Here is a 24030-nt window from a genome sequence, read left to right on the forward strand (position 1 = left end):
GTTCCTCTGCGGCGGACTGCGGAGATGATGAACCGAAGAGGCGCCTCCTAACACCCTTGTGAGGTGAAGGAAGGCCTCTACGGCGAAGAGGAAGGCGGACTTTACGCCTTATACGCCCTCTGGGGGCCGTGGGGTCAGCGGGCTGACCATCAGCAGTCCTCCGAAGAGGAGTCTCTGTGAGTAACTCCCCCGAGGGGGAGAATCACCGACAAGAGAGACAGTTGGACTTAGTTCCTCCCTCGAAAGATGTTCGGAGGGGGGAACTAAGCCTTCAGCTACATCAGCAACATCAGGAGCAGAGGTTTGATACAACTCATTGGAAGCCTCTGCCACAACAACGTCGACGATAGACAGAGGATCAACCTCTGCTAAAGTCGGCAATTGTTTGACAGCTGCCCCCAACCTGATCATGTCAAACAAGGCTTCCTTGGAGGTCAAACCCTCAAGCCCCAAGGAAGCCGAAAGCTGCAACAAATCATTATTAGTAACATTTTCATTAAAATCCTCCCCATGGGAGGAGGAGGAGGAGCTGTCTCGCTATGGGAGGCAACTACCTCTCCCAAACCTCGAGATCGGTCAACAGAACTACGGCCTACACTACCACTTGACAGTTTCTCGGAAGAAACCGATCGAGTGGAAGCTTCGGAGGAGGTTTGGGCCACCGAGGAAGAGCCCTTGGGATTTTCTCCTTTCAAAGAAACCTTCAAAGGAGAAATATTCCGCCTGGACTTCTTCTTCCGGCGCCGGGAAAACCTCTCCCACTGGGAGGTAAACCACTCCCTACACTCACCACACACATTATTCTTATCACACCATTGGCCCCTACAGTAAGGACACAAGGTGTGGGGGTTCGTTTCGACCGCCGACATATACGTACCACAAGGGCGGTCAGGTAAACCAGGACACTTACACATCGCATAGGCCAACTTCACACACACACATTCTGTCAAAGTAAAAGCAAACAAAAGATTAGCAATGGCTGTCAAAGAAGGCGAGGGTGACAGCGGACACGTCCGACTACCACCCGAGCCGAGAGCAAAGTGAGCTCAAGCACAGGTGTGTGAGGGGGGGTAGCAAGCTACCCTCCCTACCCCCTGCTAACTAGCGGTGGGGTAGTAAACCCTCGTTAAAATTCTAATAGCTCGTCATTTCAGCTATGCCGAAAGTAATTACCCATATTAAATAGCGTGGTTTGTATTTCAGTTACGGAACTAAGAAGTGTTTATAACAAGTATGGCTGTTGACAGGTCTCAGCGGTCACAGTAAGCCTGGACATCTGGGAAAGGGAAAAAGGAATGTTTTGCTCCCTGTTCACTGGTTGGACAATCCCTTTGGATCCTACTGCTTGGTTGTCAATTACCTAGAAGATTTCAGGAACTCTCCGAAGAAAAAAAGAAATGGGAAGCACCCTTCATACTGGTCGAGGGGCATGCAATAAATCTCGTATGAGACAGGAGCAAGCACTCAATCTCGCACAAGAAAGAGTACAGTACTAAAAAGCACTATGTACTTAGGCAACAATGTGTTGGGCATGTTTTTGTTAAGTACCGATCCCAGAGCGACACCTATCATCTTCAAGTAGGTGGAGAGATATCGATAACTGACATAAAACTCCAGCCGATCAATCTTTTTTCAAAAGAGAAGTACTGTAGATGCATTAGACGTAGTGGCCTAATGCATAGAAGCCGATCGTACATGGACAATAGGTACGCACGGGTCCCAGGCACGTGGAAATCAGTCAGCTTAAGACAGGTGAGAATGAAGTCTGACGAGGTGACCTGCCTATGTCATAACACACCTCGATGTTATCACACTCACTAATGTTAAACAAGGGGATCAAGTGTGAATATCCCAGGTGAGAGTGGATTCCAGGTGTGTGTGGATTCCAAAAGTACATGGACTCCCAATGCAAGTGATCTCCCGTTACTGTACACATGGATTCTCAGCATCTGTGGATTACGTGTATACATGGATTGCAGATGCACGTGAATTCTCGGTGCACGTGGATGCCTTTTCTATGTGGATTTTGTGTGAATGTATTCTCGGTGCACATGGATTTCCTGTGCACATGGAGCCGATGCACATGGTTTCCCTGAACACGTGGAGATGATGCGCGTGGATTTCCTGTGCACATGGAGATGATGCACATGAATATCCTGTGCCCATGGACTCTCAGTAAATGTGGTTTCCCTGTTCATGTGGATTCTTGGTGCACTTCGATGCCCTGTGCTCATGAATTCACGGAAGTGAGAATGTAATAGGGACTGCCATTAGCATGTCATAAGCAAAAGCAGCTCATACCAATGTTTCTGCCCATTAAAGTACAACACTTAGTACAGTATGTACATCTTCCATCTATTCAAAACGAGCGATCTTCCAGTAGGGGGGAGGGAATGGCAGAGACTTTAATTCCCAATCAACTGTGTGCATGCTCAATCTGTATGAAAGCTGTGAGAACCAATGTTTCTTTCCAATATGGGACAACACTTGGCCCTTACTCGTCATGGTACGAGACCAAGCACAGATAACAGGAGTGAAAACTCCTCCACTGAGTATCCAGACACTCCCTCATATTGTGTGCACCGATGTTTCTTCCCGCTGTGGGGTAACTCTCAGCACTTAAATAGTACAGAGGTGCCTGGAACCTACATATGTCTTCTATTGATTAAACTCACTAGACTTCTTTGATAACTTCTTTGAATTGTTCTTAAGAAAAAGCAGTGAAAATTCAACAAAGATGAGGCAGATGAGAAGGGAGAACCTTAAATTCACCTTCTCCAGAATCGTGTGGGCCAATGACAACTCTCTCATGGGGAAGAAGTCACAACAGCACAGCCAGATGAACGCCCTTATCGCCTTCCGGGCTCGGTGTATACTGACAGAAACAAGAAGGGCTGCATCCATCCCCCTTTACATTTGGCATAGAAGGAACTCTTCTCACAACAGAGCACCAGCAATATTCAGGGAAACCATCTTCCTTATGTTCCTGTTATCATCATCGCCATACACTCCAGGGATAGAACAGCAGCTGACATGCCACCTGTCAGGAAAAATTACTGTACAGTATGTTGGATAGCGACAGGTAGCCCAGGAAACTGTAACAAACAGTTATCCGAATACAACGCAAATCCTTGCCTCTTTCCATTAATGTTTTTCAAACATGACTGTCTGCAAGGGCATTTATCTATAAAAAAAAAAAAAAAAAAAAAACTGCTAGATTAGAACACCGAGAAGTACGTTTGTACAGTACTCTCAGGTGGACAAGGTCAAAGTGAAGGTAGAACTACTCGTTGGGTCGGCACGGTTCTACCAGCCAACCAACAGGCAGCTGTGTTTACCTCATTAAAAAAGCTTAAAAGACGTTCCAGTTTTCTCTGAAGTCAAATTCCCATTAAAGGTCGGAGGTTGGTATAACACATAAGAACAAATACAGTAATAAGAGAAGTGTGTAACTTTATCAGATTGAGCGAGCAATACATTATGTTATTAATTTATTGGTGTGGAAAAGCATCGCAAATCTGCTAACAATGGAAACTAAAATTAAGTCATCTAAGTTCTCGTGCAGGTATTATGGCAGCAAAAACAAAAAACGATATGGTAACCACCCATTGATTGAAAGGCTGACTACACAATGCTAAGTTTGGTGATGTATGAATGTGGATTTGCACAGATAGCAACTTAACACCCAGAAGCTATGAATTTTCATACAGTTTTTGATACCACAGTTTAGTGTGCCCTAGCTTGTGTTAACTCAACCTAACCTGACTTAGATTGTTGTGTCCTTCCCTAATGTCGGGAGGGGACCATTATTTAGTTAATACAACATTCAACAGGTAAGTACACAACACCCCAAGTCAGTTTAGTTATGTGGGAGGGATTATGGAGTGAAGCCCAAGGATAAGTATGTACAAGGCAATCTATGTTGGGTTAGGAGGAACACAAGATTTTATTATTCAATAAATTCAGTATGAGTAAATATTCACACATAACTGTTGTATAAAACAAAGGGTGGTGGTACTGTATCCATAAAAAATTGAAATGTTATTTTTATTAGTAAAATAAATTTTTGAATATACTTACCCGATAATCATGTAGCTGTCAACTCCGTTGCCCGACAGAATTCTACGGGAGGGATACGCCAGCTATCACAATACTAGAAGGGGGTGTACTCACCAGCGCCACCTGTGGCCAGGTACTACAGTACTTCTTGTTGACACCTCCTCAATTTTTCCTCGGTCCACTGGTTCTCTATGGGGAGGAAGGGTGGGTCAATTAAATCATGATTATCGGGTAAGTATATTCAAAAATTTATTTTACTAATAAAAATAACATTTTTCAATATTAAACTTACCCGATAATCATGTAGCTGATTCACACCCAGGGGGGTGGGTGAAAACCAGTGTACAAGATTAAAGGATAGCTAAGTATCCCGTATTTCATATAACAGTTATCTCAAAATAACAATGAAATAATAAGTACCTGGTAAGGAAGTCGACTTGAACCGTTACTCTGCCTCTTTTTTAAGTTCGTCTTCCTTACTGAGCGCAGCGTTCCTCTTAGGAGGCTGAATCAACTCAAAGGTGCTAAAGTATATAGGGCTGCAACCCCTACTAAAGGACCTCTACACAACCTCTAACCCAGGCGCTTCTCAAGAATGAATTGACCACCCGCCAAATCAAAAGGATGCGGAAGGCTTCTTAGCCTACCGTAACAACGATAAAAACAGCAATAAAAGCATTCAAGAGAAAGGTTAAAAAAGGTTATGGGATTAAGGGAATGTAGTGGCTGAGCCCTCACCTACTACTGCACTCGCTGCTACGAATGGTCCCAGGGTGTAGCAGTTCTCGTAAAGAGATTGGACATCTTTAAGATAAAATGATGCAAACACTGACTTGCTCCTCCAATAGGTTGCATCCATTATGCTCTGCAGAGAACGGTTTTTATTAAAGGCCATCGAAGTAGCTACGGCTCTCACTTCGTGGGTCCTTACCTTCAGCAAAGCAAGGTCTTCCTCCTTTAAGTGAGAATGGGCTTCTCTAATCAGAAGCCTTATATAATACGAAACCCCGTTTTTGGACATGGGCCTCGAAGGTTTCTTGATGGCACACCATAAGGCTTCTGACTGTCCTCGAATAGGTTTTGACCTATTAAGATAAAATTTCAGAGCTCTGACAGGGCAAAGAACTCTTTCTAGCTCGTTACCTACCATGTTGGAGAGGCTAGGTATTTCAAACGATCTAGGCCAAGGACGTGAAGGAAGTTCATTCTTAGCTAAGAATCCGAGCTGTAAAGAACATGTTGCAGATTCGGATGTGAACCCAATGTTCTTGCTGAAGGCATGAACCTCACTGACTCTTTTAGCTGTTGCAAGGCAGACGAGAAAAAGAGTCTTGAGGGTAAGGTCCTTGAAGGAAGCTGACTGGAGAGGTTCGAACCTAGGTGACATAAGGAACCTTAAGACTACGTCTAGGTTCCAGCCTGGAGTGGGTAGACGACGCTCTTTAGAAGTCTCAAAAGACTTAAGGATGTCTTGAAGGTCCTTGTTGGAAGAAAGGTCCAAACCTCTGTGGCGGAGAACTGAAGCCAACATACTCCTGTACCCTTTAATCGTAGGAGCTGAAAGGGATCTCTCATTCCTAAGATGTAATAGGAAGTCAGCTATTTGGGTCACAGAGGTATTGGTAGAGGAAACTGCATTGGCTCTACACCAGCTCCGGAAGACTTCCCACTTGGATTGGTAGACTCTACGAGTGGATACCCTCCTTGCTCTGGCAATAGCACTGGCTGCCTCCTTCGAAAAGCCTCTAGCTCTAGCGAATCTTTCGACAGTCTGAAGGCAGTCAGCCGAAGAGCGTGGAGGTTTGGGTGCAACCTGTCTACGTGAGGTTGACGTAGAAGGTCCACTCTTAGAGGGAGAGTCCTGGGGACGTCGACCAGCCATTGTAGTACCTCTGTGAACCATTCTCTTGCAGGCCAAAGGGGAGCAACCAGCGTCAGCCGTGTCCCTTCGTGCGAGATGAACTTCTGAAGGACTTTGTTTATGATCTTGAACGGTGGAAATGCGTAAAGGTCGAGATGGGACCAGTTCAGCAGAAAAGCATCCACATGAACTGCTGCTGGGTCTGGAACTGGGGAACAGTACAAAGGAAGTCTCTTGGTCATGGAGGTGGCAAACAGATCGATGGTCGGCTGACCCCACAAGGTCCAAAGTCTGTTGCACACGCTCTTGTGGAGGGTCCATTCCGTGGGGATGACCTGATCCCTTCTGCTTAGGCGATCTGCTGAGACGTTCATGTTGCCCTGAATGAACCTCGTAACTAGGGTGAGGTTTAGACTTCTTGACCAAATGAGGAGGTCCCTTGCGATCTCGTATAGGCTCCTCGAATGGGTCCCTCCTTGCTTGGAGATGTAAGCCAAGGCTGTGGTGTTGTCGGAGTTCACCTCCACCACCTTGCCTAGCAGGAGGGACTTGAAGTTCAATAGGGCTAAATGAACTGCTAGTAGCTCCTTGCAGTTGATGTGGAGCGTTTCCTGTTCCTCGTTCCACGTTCCCGAGCACTCCTGTCCGTTCAAGGTCGCGCCCCAGCCCGAGTCCGATGCATCCGAGAAGAGATGAAGATTGGGGGTCTGAATCGCCAACGATAGGCCCTCCCTGAGAAGGAGATTGGTCTTCCACTACAAGAGAGTGGTCTTCATCTCTTTGGAGACTGGGATAGAGACTGCTTCGAGAGTCAACCCCTTGTCCCAATGAGCTGCAAGATGGAATTGAAGAGGGCGGAGGTGGAGTCTCCCTAGCTCGACGAACAGGGCCAACGATGAAAGGGTCCCTGTGAGACTCATCCACTGTCTCACCGAGCAACTGCTCCTCTTCAGCATGCTCAGGATGCAATCTAGGGCTTGGCTTATCCTTGGGGCCGATGGAAAAGCCCGAAAATCCTGACTCCGAATCTCCATTCCCAGGTACACAATGGATTGGGAGGGAATGAGCTGAGACTTTTCTAGATTGACTAACAGACCCAGTTCTTTGATCAAGTCCAAAGTCCAGTTGAGACTCTCCAGACAGCGACGACTCGTGGAGGCTCTCAACAGCCAGTCGTCTAAATAAAGGGAGGCTCTGATGTCCGATAAGTGGAGGAATTTTGCTATATTCCTCATCAGATGCGTAAACACCATAGGAGCTGTGCTTAGGCCAAAACACAGGGCTTGGAATTGGTAGACAACCTTTCCAAAAACGAATCTCAGGAAAGGTTGGGAGTCTGGATGAATAGGAACGTGAAAGTAAGCATCTTTCAGGTCCAACGAGACCATCCAGTCCTCCTGCCTGACCGCTGCTAGGACCGACTTCGTCGTCTCCATCGTGAACGTCTGCTTGGTGACATAAGCATTGAGCGCGCTGACGTCCAGCACCGGTCTCCAACCTCCTGTCTTCTTGGCCACCAGAAAGAGACGGTTGTAGAAGCCCGGGGATTGATGGTCCCGGACTATAACCACTGCCTTCTTCTGTAAAAGGAGCGACACCTCCTGGCGCAACGCTAGCCTCTTGTCCTTTTCTTTGTAGTTGGGAGAGAGGTTGATGGGAGATGTGGTCAGAGGGGGTTTGCGGCAGAATGGTATCCTGTAACCCTCCCTCAGCCAACTGACAGACTGGGCGTCTGCACCTCTCTTTTCCCAGGCTTGCCAGAAGATCTTGAGTCTGGCTCCTACTGCTGTCTGGAGATGCGGAGAGTCAGTTTTTGCCTTTAGAAGTCTTGGAACCTTTCCTAGACTTGCTCCTGGAAGAGTCTGGACGGGAGCTTCCTCGGCTGGGGGCTCTACCACGAAAGGGCGGAATAAACCTCGTAGCAGGAGTATCAGCCACTGGGGTGCGATAAGTCCTGGGGACTGAGGTAGCAACCTTAGTCTTACGAGCTGATGATGCCACAAGATCATGGGTGTCCTTTTGTATCAGGGCCGCAGACAAGTCCTTAACAAGCTCTTCGGGAAACAGGAACTTAGAGAGCGGAGCGAAAAGGAGTTGAGACCTTTGACAAGGTGTGATGCTGGAGGAAAGGAAGGTACAAAGCTGCTCCCTTTTCTTAAGCACTCCTGACACAAACATCGAAGCAAGCTCGCCAGATCCATCCCTAATAGCCTTATCCATGCAGGACATTAAGAGCATGGCTGAGTCCTTGTCCGCAGGGGAGGTCTTCTTGCTAAGGGCCCCCAGGCACCAGTCTAGGAAATTGAACATCTCAAAGGCTCTAAATACACCCTTTAGGAAGTGATCAAGATCTGAGAAGGTCCAGCAAACCTTAGAGCGCCTCATTGCTGTTCTACGAGGAGAGTCTACCAAACTTGAGAAGTCAGCCTGGGCAGAGGCAGGTACTCCCAAGCCTGGTTCCTCTCCTGTGGCATACCAAACGCCCGCTTTAGAAGTGAGCTTAGTCGGAGGAAACATAAAGGAAGTCTTTCCTAGTTGCTGCTTAGACTGCAACCACTCCCCTAGAATCCTTAACGCTCTCTTAGAGGACCTTGCAAAGACGAGCTTAGTATACGTTGACTTGGCTGGCTGCATGCCCAGCGAAAACTCAGATGGCGGAGAGCGGGGGGTAGCAGAGACAAAATGGTCTGGGTATACCTCTCTGAAAAGAGCCAAGACCTTACGAAAGTCAATAGGAGGCGGAGAAGACTTGGATTCATCCACGTCTGATGAGGGGTCCAGGTGTGCAGCCTCATCATCAGAAACCTCATCACCAGAGTATAGCGAAGTGAGAGGTAAGGTATGCTGAACAGCAGAATCTGCACGAGCTGGAGCAAAAACGCTTGTGGTTTCCTCCTCAAGTCTCTGTTGAGGGAACACCTGAGGCTCAGGCTGCAAAGGCTGGTCAAAAGAAGTAGCAGAAGGTAGGCGCAAGGGTGGAGGAGGCTGACTCCTGGCATGAGTGTCTTGCCTCAAGGGTTGCGCTTGCTGTAAGGTGAGCGGATGCGCAGTAGCAAGTTCCTGAGGAACGAGTTGAGGTTCCTGAGGTGTGAGCTGCGAGAGTTGGGGTAGAGGCTGCGCAGAACGCATAACTTGTCTCGCGAGTTGAGGTTCCTGAGGCGCAAGGCTAAGGTGTTGAGGCTCTCGCCTTGAGGAGGGTTGAGGTCGCTGCAGCGAGAGCTGAGGTGTCTGCCTCATGGATGGGAGAGGTTGTTGTACCTCAAGAGAGTGTTGCCTCACTGGTGGAACCGCAAGTGGAAGCGGAGGAAGTAAGGTATAAGCTTCCTGTTCCCATTGCTGAGGTTGCCTTAAGGAAGGCGGAGGTAGCTGCACACCACTGGAAACTGGTAACTCAGTACGTGGTAAGGTATCCTGAGGAGCCTCAACATCGTACGCCTGGCAGGCAGGACTGCGGTTAGGCGGAGCGATCGCAGGAGGAGGTGTAACCTTCTCAGCCTGACACTCACGCATCAAGACCACATGTTGTGACTGCATGGACTGCAGTAGAGTCAACTTGGGGTCGGCAGACACTAAGGTCTGCTGAGGCAAAATCTTAACAGAAGAGATCTGTTGCGGTAGCACCTTACTCCTCTTAGGAGGAGTGCCTTCAACTGATGACTGCGGCGAGTCAGAGCTGATCCAATGACTGCAGCCAGGTTGTAGAGCTCTTGAGGTCTGGACTCTGCGTTTGAGAGGTCTTGAGACCTGAGTCCAACGTTTCCTCCCTGACAATTCTTCAGCAGACGAGTAAAAGACGGGCTCAATCGTCTGCGGGTGGGAGTGACGGTCTCTGGAAGACACGCCCGCAACCACCGAGGATACTTCTGTGCGCCGATCAAGGCCTGCCGAACCCTTTTGCCCTTCGACATTGCTTCTCCCCTGGGCTTGGGAGCTTGCAAGAGGTCCCGGACTGGGAGGACGACTGGCACGCACAGAAGTACCCTCACGCACCACACTGACACTGACACTAGCACTTGGCACTGCACTGACACTAGCACTCGTCACAGCACTGGCACTATTACCACCCACTGCACTCTTGACCTTAAGTTCCTTGACTTCGGCCATAAGAGACTTATGATCACTAACCACCGACTCCACTTTGTCACCTAAAGCCTGAATGGCACGCAAAACAACAGACATATCAGGTTGAGGGCAAATAGTAGGTTCGGGGGTAGCCACTACAGGGGGAGGAAAAGGTAGGGGATCATGAGGTGAGGAAAAAAGTGAAGAGCGAGAAGAACTTCTCCTAACTCTCTCTCTCTCTAACTTGGTTGAATACTTAAGAAATCGGACAAAATCAAGTTCCGAAAGTCCGGCGCATTCCTCACATCGATCTTCCAACTGACAGGGTCTTTCCCTACAGTCAGAACAAGTGGTGTGAGGATCTACCGAGGCCTTCGGAATACGCCTATTACAAGACCTACATCGTCTATGGGGTGGGGCTTGTGAAATGTCAGACATCTTGAATCAAAGAGTTAGCCAAGTGGGGATTCCAAATCAAGCAAAAAGATCGTTAACCATTAATCAGAACTAAATAATAGCTATCTAAGCTAATATAGAAGTTTTCCAGTAAAGCGACAGCCGAAATCTGAGAGAAATACTTCACCAAAAGCCGTGAAAATACTCCAAGATCATAAGCGTATCCCAGAACGTCTTGCCGGAAGCACGACAGAGGAAAAATTGAGGAGGTGTCAACAAGAAGTACTGTAGTACCTGGCCACAGGTGGCGCTGGTGAGTACACCCCCTTCTAGTATTGTGATAGCTGGCGTATCCCTCCCGTAGAATTCTGTCGGGCAACGGAGTTGACAGCTACATGATTATCGGGTAAGTTTAATATTGAAAAAATGCATACAATATCACTGTCCGGCTTACAATTCTGTCTTCTGTGCTGACTAAGTTCCCCAATTTATTACAATAGTACAAAAATTAAAGAGATATATACAGTACAGATGTAAGGTACCTCACTCTAACCTGATCTTCATCATCTATGCTAGTCGTTGGTTCATTTGTGTATAGGTGGGAGACATTAGATAAATTCATAGCCCAAAATCACCCAGTGCTCACATTTAAAATAATAACTGAAATTACCATTGTATGCAAGAAACTCGCTTGGCAAGACTAAACTTGCGCCGATAAAATACCTGAAGTCGTATTCAAAAATATATATATATATATATATATATATATATATATATATATATATATATATATATATATATATATATATATATATATATATATATAAGTAAAGTTTTACTGTATTACATTGCCCTGTAATACAGTACAATACCACCCTGGATTTGTATATTGATAGTAAAACCAGAGTATCTAATTGTCAAATTTATCAAAAACAGTAACAACAAAAAGGATCCTGGGACACCATTTAATATAAAAATATTTGAGACCTTCCTTGGGCAACTAGTGTGATCTATATTATCAATAATTCAGGCACAAAGTTGAAATCTGCAGTTAAGCAATGAAACACCCAAATTATATATATATATATATATATATATATATATATATATATATATATATATATATATATATATATATATATATATATATATATATATATATATATATATATATATATATATATATAATCATAATGTAGAATGGCCTGAATAAAAGTAAACTTCTTTCATAATATGAGTCATATTGTTTACATAGTTTCGCTTGGTAGGTCACACATTAATTATATCATTACACAATGACATACCACAGTACATAAAAAACATATTAACTTGTCAACAATGACAAGAGCTTTTGAACTTAGCAGCATAAAACAATAACACTTTTAGAAACAGTAATAGCAACCACTTACTAGAATGGATATGGCAAGGGCTTCTGTTTTCTTGAGAAGTTGGTCCCTCTACAGATGAAAATAAAAACAATCATAAATGGACACTAATGGAACTATTGTTTACATTCCTAATAAGTACACAGTGGGAACTTCACCATCAAAATGTCCCATAACACAAAACAGAAACATTACTAGATCATCATGGCGTTCAGGGGTCCTTGATCCTTGATCCTTGCCCAGAGGATTTGTTCTCTGCGATTTAGTATTTGTAGGTGGTATGAAATGACAGTGATAGCTCTCTTTTTCTTTTCTCGAGAGTCATCTGTGTTTGAATAATGGTTTGATATATATATATATATATATATATATATATATATATATATATATATATATATATATATATATATATATATATATATATATATATATATATATATATATGTATATATATATATATATATATATATATATATATATATATATATATATATATATATATATATATATATATTTCCTCACACACATACATACATACACACACGTGTATATATATATATATATATATATATATATATATATATATATATATATATATATATATATATATATATATATATATATATATATATATACGCGTGTGTATAAATATATACATAAACACACACACACACACACACACACATATATATATATATATATATATATATATATATATATATATATATATATATATATATATATAAGTACAAATACATATATATATATATATATATATATATATATATATATATACAGTATATATATATATATATATATATATATATATATATATATATATATATATATATATATATATATATATATAGTATACATACATATATATATATATATATATATATATATATATATATATATATATATATATATATATATATATATATATATAGTATAAACATATATATATATATATATGTGTGTGTGTGTGTGTGTGTGTGTGTTTGGAAGAGGCTATAATATTAGTGTCCCATTCAAAAATGTCTTTTAATTAATAATAGTACTGAAAGGTTTAGTTTAATTTGAAAAATATTGAAAGCATCTTTGTGGCTATTTCAAAACATACAAAAGGTAAACGATAAGATAATCATGTGTCTTTTTAAATATTCAGTAACTACAAATAAGAAAATGGTCTAAATTTTCTCAAGTTTATCAATTTAGCATTGTAGCCTAGAAGGTCTTCCTGTGGAGTTTCTGAGATTCAAACTTCCAGTGACTTTTCAGGTTGAACTGGTTGACGGTAGTCTCTCTCTCTCTCTCTCTCTCTCTCTCTCTCTCTCTCTCTCTCTCTCTCTCTCTCTCTCTCTCTCTCTCTCTCGCTTCATAGTTTACTGTCTATATGACAAATATATTTTAACGTTGTTACTGATCTTAAGAAATTTTATTTTTCTTACACATTAATTCTTATATATAGTTTATTTTTTTTTTTAATATCCTTTCCTCCCTGCGCTATATTTCCTGTTGGAGCCCTTGGCCTAGTAGAATCTTGCTCTTCCATCTAAGGTATAGTAGATTAGCTTGTAATAATAATAATAATAATAATAATAATAATAATAATAATAATAATAATAAAAATAATAATAATTAGGAAACCTTATTACATATATTTCTCCCTTAAAAGTAACAAGTCACTATACAAAGTCTTGGACAGGGAAATGAAGATATTTCTTTTCATTCTTAAATTGCTGATACATAAAAATATTGTCACCATTGAAATATGCAAAATAAACTTTGTACCCTCCATAAGCAATACTCTATTCCCACTAAATATTATATCTTCTAATTGTACTACTATAAAACAATCATATTTCTTGAAGATAAGTCCATGCTGATTCATTTGTTTTATATGTATTCCGTTTCGGGTAGTTTGTAGCGCTACGGCCAAGCGTCCTAATTTGCTTATTATCGCTCCGACTGTTATCTTATATAGAATAAAAACGTTTGGAAATGGTCTACGGATCTTAAATATGTTGTGTAAGGGGGGTCCGGGGGGCACAGCCCCCCCCCCCCCCCCCCCCCGGGTAAGGACACGGCTTTTAGCATAGGTTAGGTGGGTTTTTTAAGTTAGCTTCTCCCGTCGTACTCATAGGTAAGGAAACTGTTGTGTAAGGGGGGGTCCGGGGGGCCAAAGCCCCCCTGGGTAAGGATACGGCTTTTAGCATAGGTTAGGTGGGTTTTTTAAGTTAACTTCTCCCGCCAAAATCGTTTTTAGAACCACGGCCACAGTTCAGAATATTCTCGTTTTCTACGGGATCTGGCCGTCACCCTACAAAGGCTCCTCAGTTTCTTCAAAAGGCTTTAGTGAGAATGAATATAACTAGGATCAATGTAAATCAAAAGACTTTTATATTTAATGAAAGTAGAACCTTTTTTTTATTGCTTGTAAAGAATTCTGAAAATAAAATCAACCAACGAGATTGATAAATCACTACATTGGTCAAATATATCACATCGTCATCATCTGCTCATACGCCTATTGACATAGGTCTATATCAATTATTATTTCAGAGATTGGTAACGATGAAATTTTGGTCTATGATAAAAAATCAAAGGATAATAATAATCATATATAATATAAAAAAAAGCATAACTTAAATAAATTAAGATAAAACGGTAAATTGAAAGTCGCGACAGAGCGTTCTCAAGTTCAGACAGAAGAGCTTCTGTAAAGACGTGTTCTGGATGATGTCCCATCCAACCTTCCCTCCGAAAGTGGAGGGTTTCCAGTAAAGTTGGCTGCAAAGTGGACTGGAATAGATGCTCTTGATGGTCCAGGCCACAGCCATGTTCATCATGGTCACGCCTGATATGGAAGAGTCTGAGCGTTCTACTAGTAATCCTGGAAAGCATATCCAGCGATATCAAGATGAACGTAAACAAAAGTTTTTAGGTAATATTTCGGTAGAGTCCTACCCAGCGCCATTAATGCTTGCCACTACATAGGAGCTTGATGTTCATTTTTCGCGAGCGGAGCGAGCGCACGGCGCAGCAAAAACCATTAAATTTCGGCAATATTTCGATAGAGTCTAATGATTTTTGCTCCGACATGTGTTGGCTTTACTCGCAAAAAAAAAAAAGAAAAACATTAAGCTCCTATATACTGGCAAGCGGTAATGGTGCTGCATGGGACTCTACCGAATATTACCGTTTTGTTTATAAAACAAACTATGTTGATATTGCAACCCATATAATCACTTGTGCTAACATCTGATATAAGTATCATATAGCTTGGAAGAGAGATTCATCCTCTGTATGATTTATTTCACATAATTTTAGATGCAAACGTGTCAAATCTTTGGTACGATTCAGCAAAAAGGTCATTTACTTACCAACATAAAATTCCACCGCATTGATGTCCTCGTACACTTCTTCCAATAGAGAAGCTATTTCTTTGTCCCCTGTCAGCTCCTCAAAACTTCCGAAGGGCATCAAGTTGAACTTCCTTCGGTAGGCATTAAGTCCCTGGAACCTCAGCTGACGGCTTGCCTTCAGCGCTTCTTTCAGAAAAGGATAGAGAGATTCTCCGTGGTTCTGTGCTGTGATCTGATTAAGGAAGACAGGAAAAACGAGCCTTACAATGATGGTACCTGAATGAAAAGAAGTAGTAATGCAAAGTGAAGACTTACAGATGAACAAGACTGTTTTATCATACTACGTAAATACTGAGGCGGCGATGCAGAAACACTAGAAAATGCTAAGACGACACAGCGGAAATGCTACAAAAATGCTGAGACAGCACTGCAGAAATGCTAGGAAAATGATGAGATGGCACTGCAGAAATGCTATGAAAATACTGAGAAAGCACTGCAGAAATGCTATGAAAATTCTGAGATGGCACTGCAGAAATGCTAGGAAAATGCTGAGATGGCATGGCAAAAATGCTATGAAAATACTGAGAAAGCACTGCAGAAATGCTATGAAAATACTGAGAAAGCACTGCAGAAATGCTATGAAAATTCTGAGATGGCACTGCAGAAATGCTAGGAAAATGCTGAGATGGCATGGCAGAAATTCTATGAAAATACTGAGAAAGCACTGCAGAAATGCTATGAAAATACCGAGAAAGCACTGCAGAAATGCTATGAAAATTCTGAGACGGCACTGCAGGAATGCTAGGATAATGCTGAGATGGCATGGCAGAAATTCTATGAAAATACTGAGAAAGCACTGCAGAAATACTATAAAAATACTGAGAAAGCACTGCAGAAATGCTATGAAAATTCTGAGACGGCACTGCAGAAATGCTAGGAAAATGCTGAGATGGCATGGCAGAAATGCTATGAAAATACTGAGAAAGCACTGCAGAAATGCTATGAAAATTCTGAGAAAGCACTGCAGAAATGCTATGAAAATTCTGAGACTGCACTGCAGAAATGCTAGGAAAATGCTGAGATGGCATGGTAGAAATTCTAAGAAAATACTGAGAAAGCACTGCAGAAATGCTATGAAAATACTGAGAAAGCACTGCAGAAATGCTATGAAAATTCTGACACGGCACTGCAGAAGTGCTAGGAAAATGCTGAGATGGCATGGCAGAAATTCTATGAAAATACTGAGAAAGCACTGCAGAAATGCTATGAAAATACTGAGAAAGCACTGCAGAAATGCTATGAAAATTCTGAAACGGCACTGCAGAAATGCTAGGAAAATGCTGAGATGGCATGGCAGAAATGCTATGAAAATACTGAGAAAGCACTGCAGAAATGCTATGAAAATACTGAGAAAGCACTGCAGAAATGCTATGAAAATTCTGAGACGGCACTGCAGAAATGCTAGGAAAATGCTGAGATGGCATGGCAGAAATGCTATGAAAATACTGAGAAAGCACTGCAGAAATGCTATGAAAATACCGAGAAAGCACTGCAGAAATGCTATGAAAATACTGAGAAAGCACTGCAGAAATGCTATGAAAATACTGAGACGGCACTGCAGAAATGCTATGAAAATACTGAGAAAGCACTGCAGAAATGCTATGAAAATACTGAGAAAGCACTGCAGAAATGCTATGAAAATTCTGAGACGGAACTGCAGAAATGCTATGAAAATTCTGAGATGGCACTGCAGAAATGCTATGAAAATTCTGAGACGGCACTGCAGAAATGCTAGGATAATGCTGAGATGGCATGGCAGAAATGCTATGAAAATACTGAGAAAGCACTGCAGAAATGCTATGAAAATACAGAGAAAGCACTGCAAAAATGCTATGAAAATACTGAGAAAGCACTGCAGAAATGCTATGAAAATTCTGAGACGGAACTGCAGAAATGCTATGAAAATTCTGAGATGGCACTGCAGAAATGCTAGGAAAATGCTGAGATGGCATGGCATAAATGCTATGAAAATACTGAGAAAGCACTGCAGAAATGCTATGAAAATACTGAGAAAGCACTGCAGAAATGCTATGAAAATTCTGAGACGGCACTGCAGAAATGCTAGGAAAATGCTGAGATGGCATGGCATAAATTCTATGAAAATACTGAGAAAGCACTGCAGTAATGCTATGAAAATACTGAGAAAGCACTGCAGAAATGCTATGAAAATTCTGAGACGGCACTGCAGAAATGCTAGGAAAATGCTGAGATGGCATGGCATAAATTCTATGAAAATACTGAGAAAGCACTGCAGAAATGCTATGAAAATACCGAGAAAGCACTGCAGAAATGCTATGAAAATACTGAGAAAGCACTGCAGAAATGCTATGAAAATACTGAGAAAGCACTGCAGAAATGCTATGAAAATTCTGAGACGGAACTGCAGAAATGCTAGGAAAATGCTGAGATGGCATGGCAGAAATGCTATGAAAATACTGAGAAAGCACTGCAGAAATGCTATGAAAATACTGAGAAAGCACTGCAGAAATGCTATGAAAATTCTGAGACGGAACTGCAGAAATGCTAGGAAAATGCTGAGATGGCATGGCAGAAATGCTATGAAAATACTGAGAAAGCACTGTAGAAATGCTATGAAAATACTGAGAAAGCACTGCAGAAATGCTATGAAAATTCTGAGACAGCACTGCAGAAATGCTAGGAAAATGCTGAGATGGCATGGCAGAAATGCTATGAAAATACTGAGAAAGCACTGCAGAAATGCTATGAAAATACTGAGAAAGCACTGCAGAAATGCTATGAAAATTCTGAAACGGCACTGCAGAAATGCTAGGAAAATGCTGAGATGGCATGGCAGAAATTCTATGAAAATACTGAGAAAGCACTGCAGAAATGCTATGAAAATACCGAGAAAGCACTGCAGAAATGCTATGAAAATACTGAGAAAGCACTGCAGAAATGCTATGAAAATACTGAGAAAGCACTGCAGAAATGCTATGAAAATTTTGAGACGGAACTGCAGAAATGCTAGGAAAATGCTGAGATGGCATGGCAGAAATGCTATGAAAATACTGAGAAAGGACTGCAGAAATGCTATGAAAATACTGAGAAAGCACTGCAGAAATGCTATGAAAATTCTGAGACGGCACTGCAGAAATGCTAGGAAAATGCTGAGATGGCATGGCAGAAATTCTATGAAAATACTGAGAAAGCACTGCAGAAATGCTATGAAAATACCGAGAAAGCACTGCAGAAATGCTATGAAAATACTGAGAAAGCACTGCAGAAATGCTATGAAAATACTGAGAAAGCACTGCAGAAATGCTATGAAAATTCTGAGACGGAACTGCAGAAATGCTAGGAAAATGCTGAGATGGCATGGCAGAAATGCTATGAAAATACTGAGAAAGCACTGCAGAAATGCTATGAAAATACTGAGAAAGCACTGCAGAAATGCTATGAAAATACTGAGAAAGCACTGCAGAAATGCTAGGAAATTGCTGAGATGGCATGGCAGAAATGCTATGAAAATACTGAGAAAGCACTGCAGAAATGCTATGAAAATACTGAGAAAGCACTGCAGAAATGCTATGAAAATTCTGAGACGGAACTGCAGAAATGCTAGGAAAATGCTGAGATGGCATGGCAGAAATGCTATGAAAATACTGAGAAAGCACTGCAGAAATGCTATGAAAATACTGAGAAAGCACTGCAGAAATGCTATGAAAATTCTGAGACGGCACTGCAGAAATGCTAGGAAAATGCTGAGATGGCATGGCAGAAATGCTATGAAAATACTGAGAAAGCACTGCAGAAATGCTATGAAAATACTGAGAAAGCACTGCAGAAATGCTATGAAAATTCTGAGACGGCACTGCAGAAATGCTAGGAAAATGCTGAGATGGCATGGCAGAAATTCTATGAAAATACTGAGAAAGCACTGTAGAAATGCTATGAAAATACCGAGAAAGCACTGCAGAAATGCTATGAAAATACTGAGAAAGCACTGAAGAAATGCTATGAAAATACTGAGAAAGCACTGCAGAAATGCTATGAAAATTCTGAGACGGAACTGCAGAAATGCTAGGAAAATGCTGAGATGGCATGGCATAAATGCTATGAAAATACTGAGAAAGCACTGCAGAAATGCTATGAAAATACTGAGAAAGCACTGCAGAAATGCTATGAAAATTCTGAGACGGCACTGCAGAAATGCTAGGAAAATGCTGAGATGGCATGGCAGAAATTCTATGAAAATACTGAGAAAGCACTGCAGAAATGCTATGAAAATACCGAGAAAGCACTGCAGAAATGCTATGAAAATACTGAGAAAGCACTGCAGAAATGCTATGAAAATACTGAGAAAGCACTGCAGAAATGCTATGAAAATTCTGAGACGGAACTGCAGAAATGCTAGGAAAATGCTGAGATGGCATGGCAGAAATGCTATGAAAATACTGAGAAAGCACTGCAGAAATGCTATGAAAATACTGAGAAAGCACTGCAGAAATGCTATGAAAATTCTGAGACGGAACTGCAGAAATGCTAGGAAATTGCTGAGATGGCATTGCAGAAATGCTATGAAAATACTGAGAAAGCACTGCAGAAATGCTATGAAAATACTGAGAAAGCACTGCAGAAATGCTATGAAAATTCTGAGACGGAACTGCAGAAATGCTAGGAAAATGCTGAGATGGCATGGCAGAAATTCTATGAAAATACTGAGAAAGCACTGCAGAAATGCTATGAAAATACTGAGAAAGCACTGCAGAAATGCTATGAAAATTCTGAGACGGAACTGCAGAAATGCTAGGAAAATGCTGAGATGGCATGGCAGAAATTCTATGAAAATACTGAGAAAGCACTGCAGAAATGCTATGAAAATACTGAGAAAGCACTGCAAAAATGCTATGAAAATACTGAGAAAGAACTGCAGAAATGCTATGAAAATTCTGAGACGGCACTGCAGAAATGCTAGGAAATTGCTGAGATGGCATGGCAGAAATGCTATGAAAATACTGAGAAAGCACTGCAGAAATGCTATGAAAATACTGAGAAAGCACTGCAGAAATGCTATGAAAATTCTGAGACGGAACTGCAGAAATGCTAGGAAAATGCTGAGATGGCATGGCAGAAATTCTATGAAAATACTGAGAAAGCACTGCAGAAATGCTATGAAAATACCGAGAAAGCACTGCAGAAATGCTATGAAAATACTGAGAAAGCACTGCAGAAATGCTATGAAAATTCTGAGACGGCACTGCAGAAATGCTAGGAAATTGCTGAGATGGCATGGCAGAAATGCTATGAAAATACTGAGAAAGCACTGCAGAAATGCTATGAAAATACTGAGAAAGCACTGCAGAAATGCTATGAAAATACTGAGAAAGCACTGCAGAAATGCTATGAAAATACCGAGAAAGCACTGCAGAAATGCTATGAAAATACTGAGAAAGCACTGCAGAAATGCTATGAAAATTCTGAGACGGAACTGCAGAAATGCTAGGAAAATGCTGAGATGGCATGGCAGAAATTCTATGAAAATACTGAGAAAGCACTGCAGAAATGCTATGAAAATACTGAGAAAGCACTGCAAAAATGCTATGAAAATACTGAGAAAGCACTGCAGAAATGCTATGAATATTCTGAGACGGCACTGCAGAAATGCTAGGAAATTGCTGAGATGGCATGGCAGAAATGCTATGAAAATACTGAGAAAGCACTGCAGAAATGCTATGAAAATACTGAGAAAGCACTGCAGAAATGCTATGAAAATTCTGAGACGGAACTGCAGAAATGCTAGGAAAATGCTGAGATGGCATGGCAGAAATTCTATGAAAATACTGAGAAAGCACTGCAGAAATGCTATGAAAATACTGAGAAAGCACTGCAAAAATGCTATGAAAATACTGAGGAAGCACTGCAGAAATGCTATGAAAATTCTGAGACGGCACTGCAGAAATGCTATGAAAATGCTCAGACAGCACTGCAGAAATTCTATGAAAGTGATGAGATGGCACTGCAGAAATGCTATGAAAATTCTGAGATGGCATGGCAGAAATGCTATGAAAATGCTCAGACAGCACTGCAGAAATTCTATGAAAATGATAAGACGACACAGCAGAAATGCTATGAAAATGCTGAGACAACACTGCAGAAATGCTATGAAAATGCTGAGAAGGTACTTCAGAAATGTTTGAAATCAACATTAATCAGTTTTATTTCACACCAGACGACAAAAAACAAATATAGTCTTTATATGTTGTCAAATTCAGAGAAATATTTACATATTATGCTAAATATTTATGGAATTTTAAAAGGTATTTGACAAAGCACTGAAACAAATAATTCAACGGCCTTTAAAAAGGCAGGGATGTTACTTTGTCATAACACTGAATAAAAAGACAGGTTGTATATGATGCATGAAAGTTTATAATGTTACACTACTAAATAAAAAAAAATGACGAGAAAACAATTTTGATCAGTATACAAGCAAACCATTGAGATAAATTACAGAACTGATAAAAAGAAAGAAAACGAGCCTATAGGTTTCATATGTTAATCATCTACCTATATGCTACTCCACACCATATATTCAAATCTATAATTGCCAGAAGAAAAGAAGTCTAGAGAAGAAAATACGACAAAGTTATAAGTCCACTTACCACACCAGCGCGAGTCTTGAGAAGAGCTTCAGTAAACTTATCAATGCCTTCATTGAATACTGGGTCAAGAGGAGATGAATAATCCTTGAGTGAATAATTTGCATTGTTGATCTGCAAGAATAATATTTCGTAGTTCAAATGAAAGATACTGATTGATATAAACATGGAAACATTGTAATGAAATAGTACAAATTGTATCTATTATTATTATTATTATTATTATTATTATTATTATTATTATTATTATTATTATTATTATTATTATTATTACTTGCTCAGCTACAAACCTAGTCGAAAAAGCAGGATGCTATAAACCCATGGAGCTCCAACAGGGAAAATAGCCCAGTGAGGAAAGGAAACAAGGAAAATGAAATAGTCTAAGAACAGTAACAATATTAAAATAAATATTTCCTATAAAAGCAATAAAAACTTTAACAAAACAAGAGGCAGAGAATAAGATAGAATGGTGTGCCCGAGTGTACCCTCAAGCAAGAGAACTCTAACTCAAGACAGTGAAAGAGCATGGCACAGAGGCTATGACATTACCCAAGACTAGACAACAAGGTTTTAATTTTGGAGAGTATTCCTTCTTCTTCTTCTTGTTCTTGTTCTTGTTCTTCTTCTTCTTCTTCTTATTATTATTATTATTATTATTATCATTATTATTATTAGATAAGCAACAACCCTGGTTGGAAACCAGGATGCTATGAGCCTAAGAGCTCCAATAGAGAAAATAGCCCAGTGAGGAAAGGAAATAAGGACACAAACAGTATAGTGTGCCTGAGTATACCCTCTAAGTGATGTTATGTAGACAGAATGAAGGATTATTATGTTGGTGGAATTGTGTAAGAATTATTATCATTATTATTATCATTATTATTATTGTTATTATTATTAGCCAAGCTACAACCCCAGTTGGAAAAGCAGAATGCTACAAGACCAAGGGCTTCAACAGGGAAGCAGCTTAGTGAGGAAAGTAAATTTAGAAGTGGCAAATAAACTATATGTGAGTAATGAATAAAGAATATGATGTATTTTAAAATAAATAACAACGTTAAAATAGAACACTCCTTTATAAACTATAGAATGAGACTTATGTCAACCAGTTCACCAGAAAAGAACTGACGAAAAGTCTGATCACTCCACAATCCAGTCACAGCTGGAATAAAACTTTTAGGTCTTCCACAACCTGGTCACAGCTGGAATATAATTTCTAGAATAGTGTGTAGAGGAAGACACGGGAGGTATTGCGTAAAAGAGGAGGATATTCAGTATCCAGAAGATGTGAGAGCAGTTACAAGAGAAATGTGAATGGCGTAGTTTGTGTAAAGGGGTTCAAAGTGCTGTTGAGGAGGCTAACGTTGTGGAATTTTTCTGCACAAAGGGTTCATCCAAAGTTTACAAGTTAAAGTGGGAAAATTTAAATACCAAACATCAGGGGAAACACCTTAATATTGGAAAAATATACCATATAGAAAAACACTCACAAGTAACAAAATAGAAAAACATTTACAAGTGATACAATGGAAAAACACAGGTAACAAAATAGGAAAACACTCACAAGTAACAAAATCGAAAAACACTCAAAAGTAACAAAATAGAAAAACACATGTAACAAAATAGGAAAATCCTAACAAGTAACAAAATGAAAAAAAACTACAAGTAACAAAATAGAAAACGCCCACAAGTAACAATACAGAAAAACACTCACAAGTAACAAAATAGGAAAACTCTCTCAAGTAACAAAATAGAAAAAACTCACGAGTAACAAAATAGAAAAAAAACTCACAAGTAACAAAACCGAAAACCCCCACAAGTAACAAAATAGGAAACACTACCCAAGTAACAAAACAGAGAAACACTTACAAGTAACAAAATAAGAAACACTACACAAGTAACAAACCCAAAAACCCTTACAAGTAACAAAATAGGAAACACTATACAAGTAACAAAACAGAAAAACTCACAAGTAACAAAATAGAAAAACTCTCGCAGGGAACAAAATAGAAACTCACTCACAAGTAACAAAACAGAAAAACACTTGCAAGTAACAAAATAGAAAAAAACTCACAAGTAACAAAATAGAAAACACTCGCGAGTAACAAAATAGAAAAACACAAGTAACAAAATAGAAAAAAAACACTCATGTCACAAAAAAGAAAAAAACTCATGTAACAAAACAGAAAAACACTCACATATAACAAAACAGAAAACAC

General features: G+C 40.5%; 1 protein-coding gene and 1 long non-coding RNA gene across 2 annotated transcripts in view; both read right to left on the minus strand.

Annotated features, from left to right (window-relative positions):
- Nucleotides 1-12058, minus strand: part of LOC137641945 (uncharacterized) — a 41513-nt gene extending 29455 nt beyond the window's left edge. Inside the window, exon 1 of the long non-coding RNA XR_011044602.1 lies at nucleotides 11788-12058. This is a non-coding gene — a long non-coding RNA (uncharacterized lncRNA). The remainder of the gene's footprint in view (nucleotides 1-11787) is intronic.
- A 1801-nt stretch (nucleotides 12059-13859) lies between these two features.
- Nucleotides 13860-24030, minus strand: part of LOC137642364 (prostaglandin G/H synthase 2-like) — a 34268-nt gene continuing 24097 nt past the window's right edge. Inside the window, exons 11-13 of the mRNA XM_068374857.1 lie at nucleotides 21815-21925; nucleotides 15150-15363; nucleotides 13860-14659 (exon numbers count right to left, since the gene is read on the minus strand). Coding sequence (XP_068230958.1) covers nucleotides 14421-14659; nucleotides 15150-15363; nucleotides 21815-21925 — 564 coding nt within the window. The 3' untranslated portion in view covers nucleotides 13860-14420. The remainder of the gene's footprint in view (nucleotides 14660-15149; nucleotides 15364-21814; nucleotides 21926-24030) is intronic.

This window comes from Palaemon carinicauda, chromosome 6 (assembly GCF_036898095.1).
Source record: "Palaemon carinicauda isolate YSFRI2023 chromosome 6, ASM3689809v2, whole genome shotgun sequence".
NCBI classification, from domain to species: domain Eukaryota; kingdom Metazoa; phylum Arthropoda; class Malacostraca; order Decapoda; family Palaemonidae; genus Palaemon; species Palaemon carinicauda.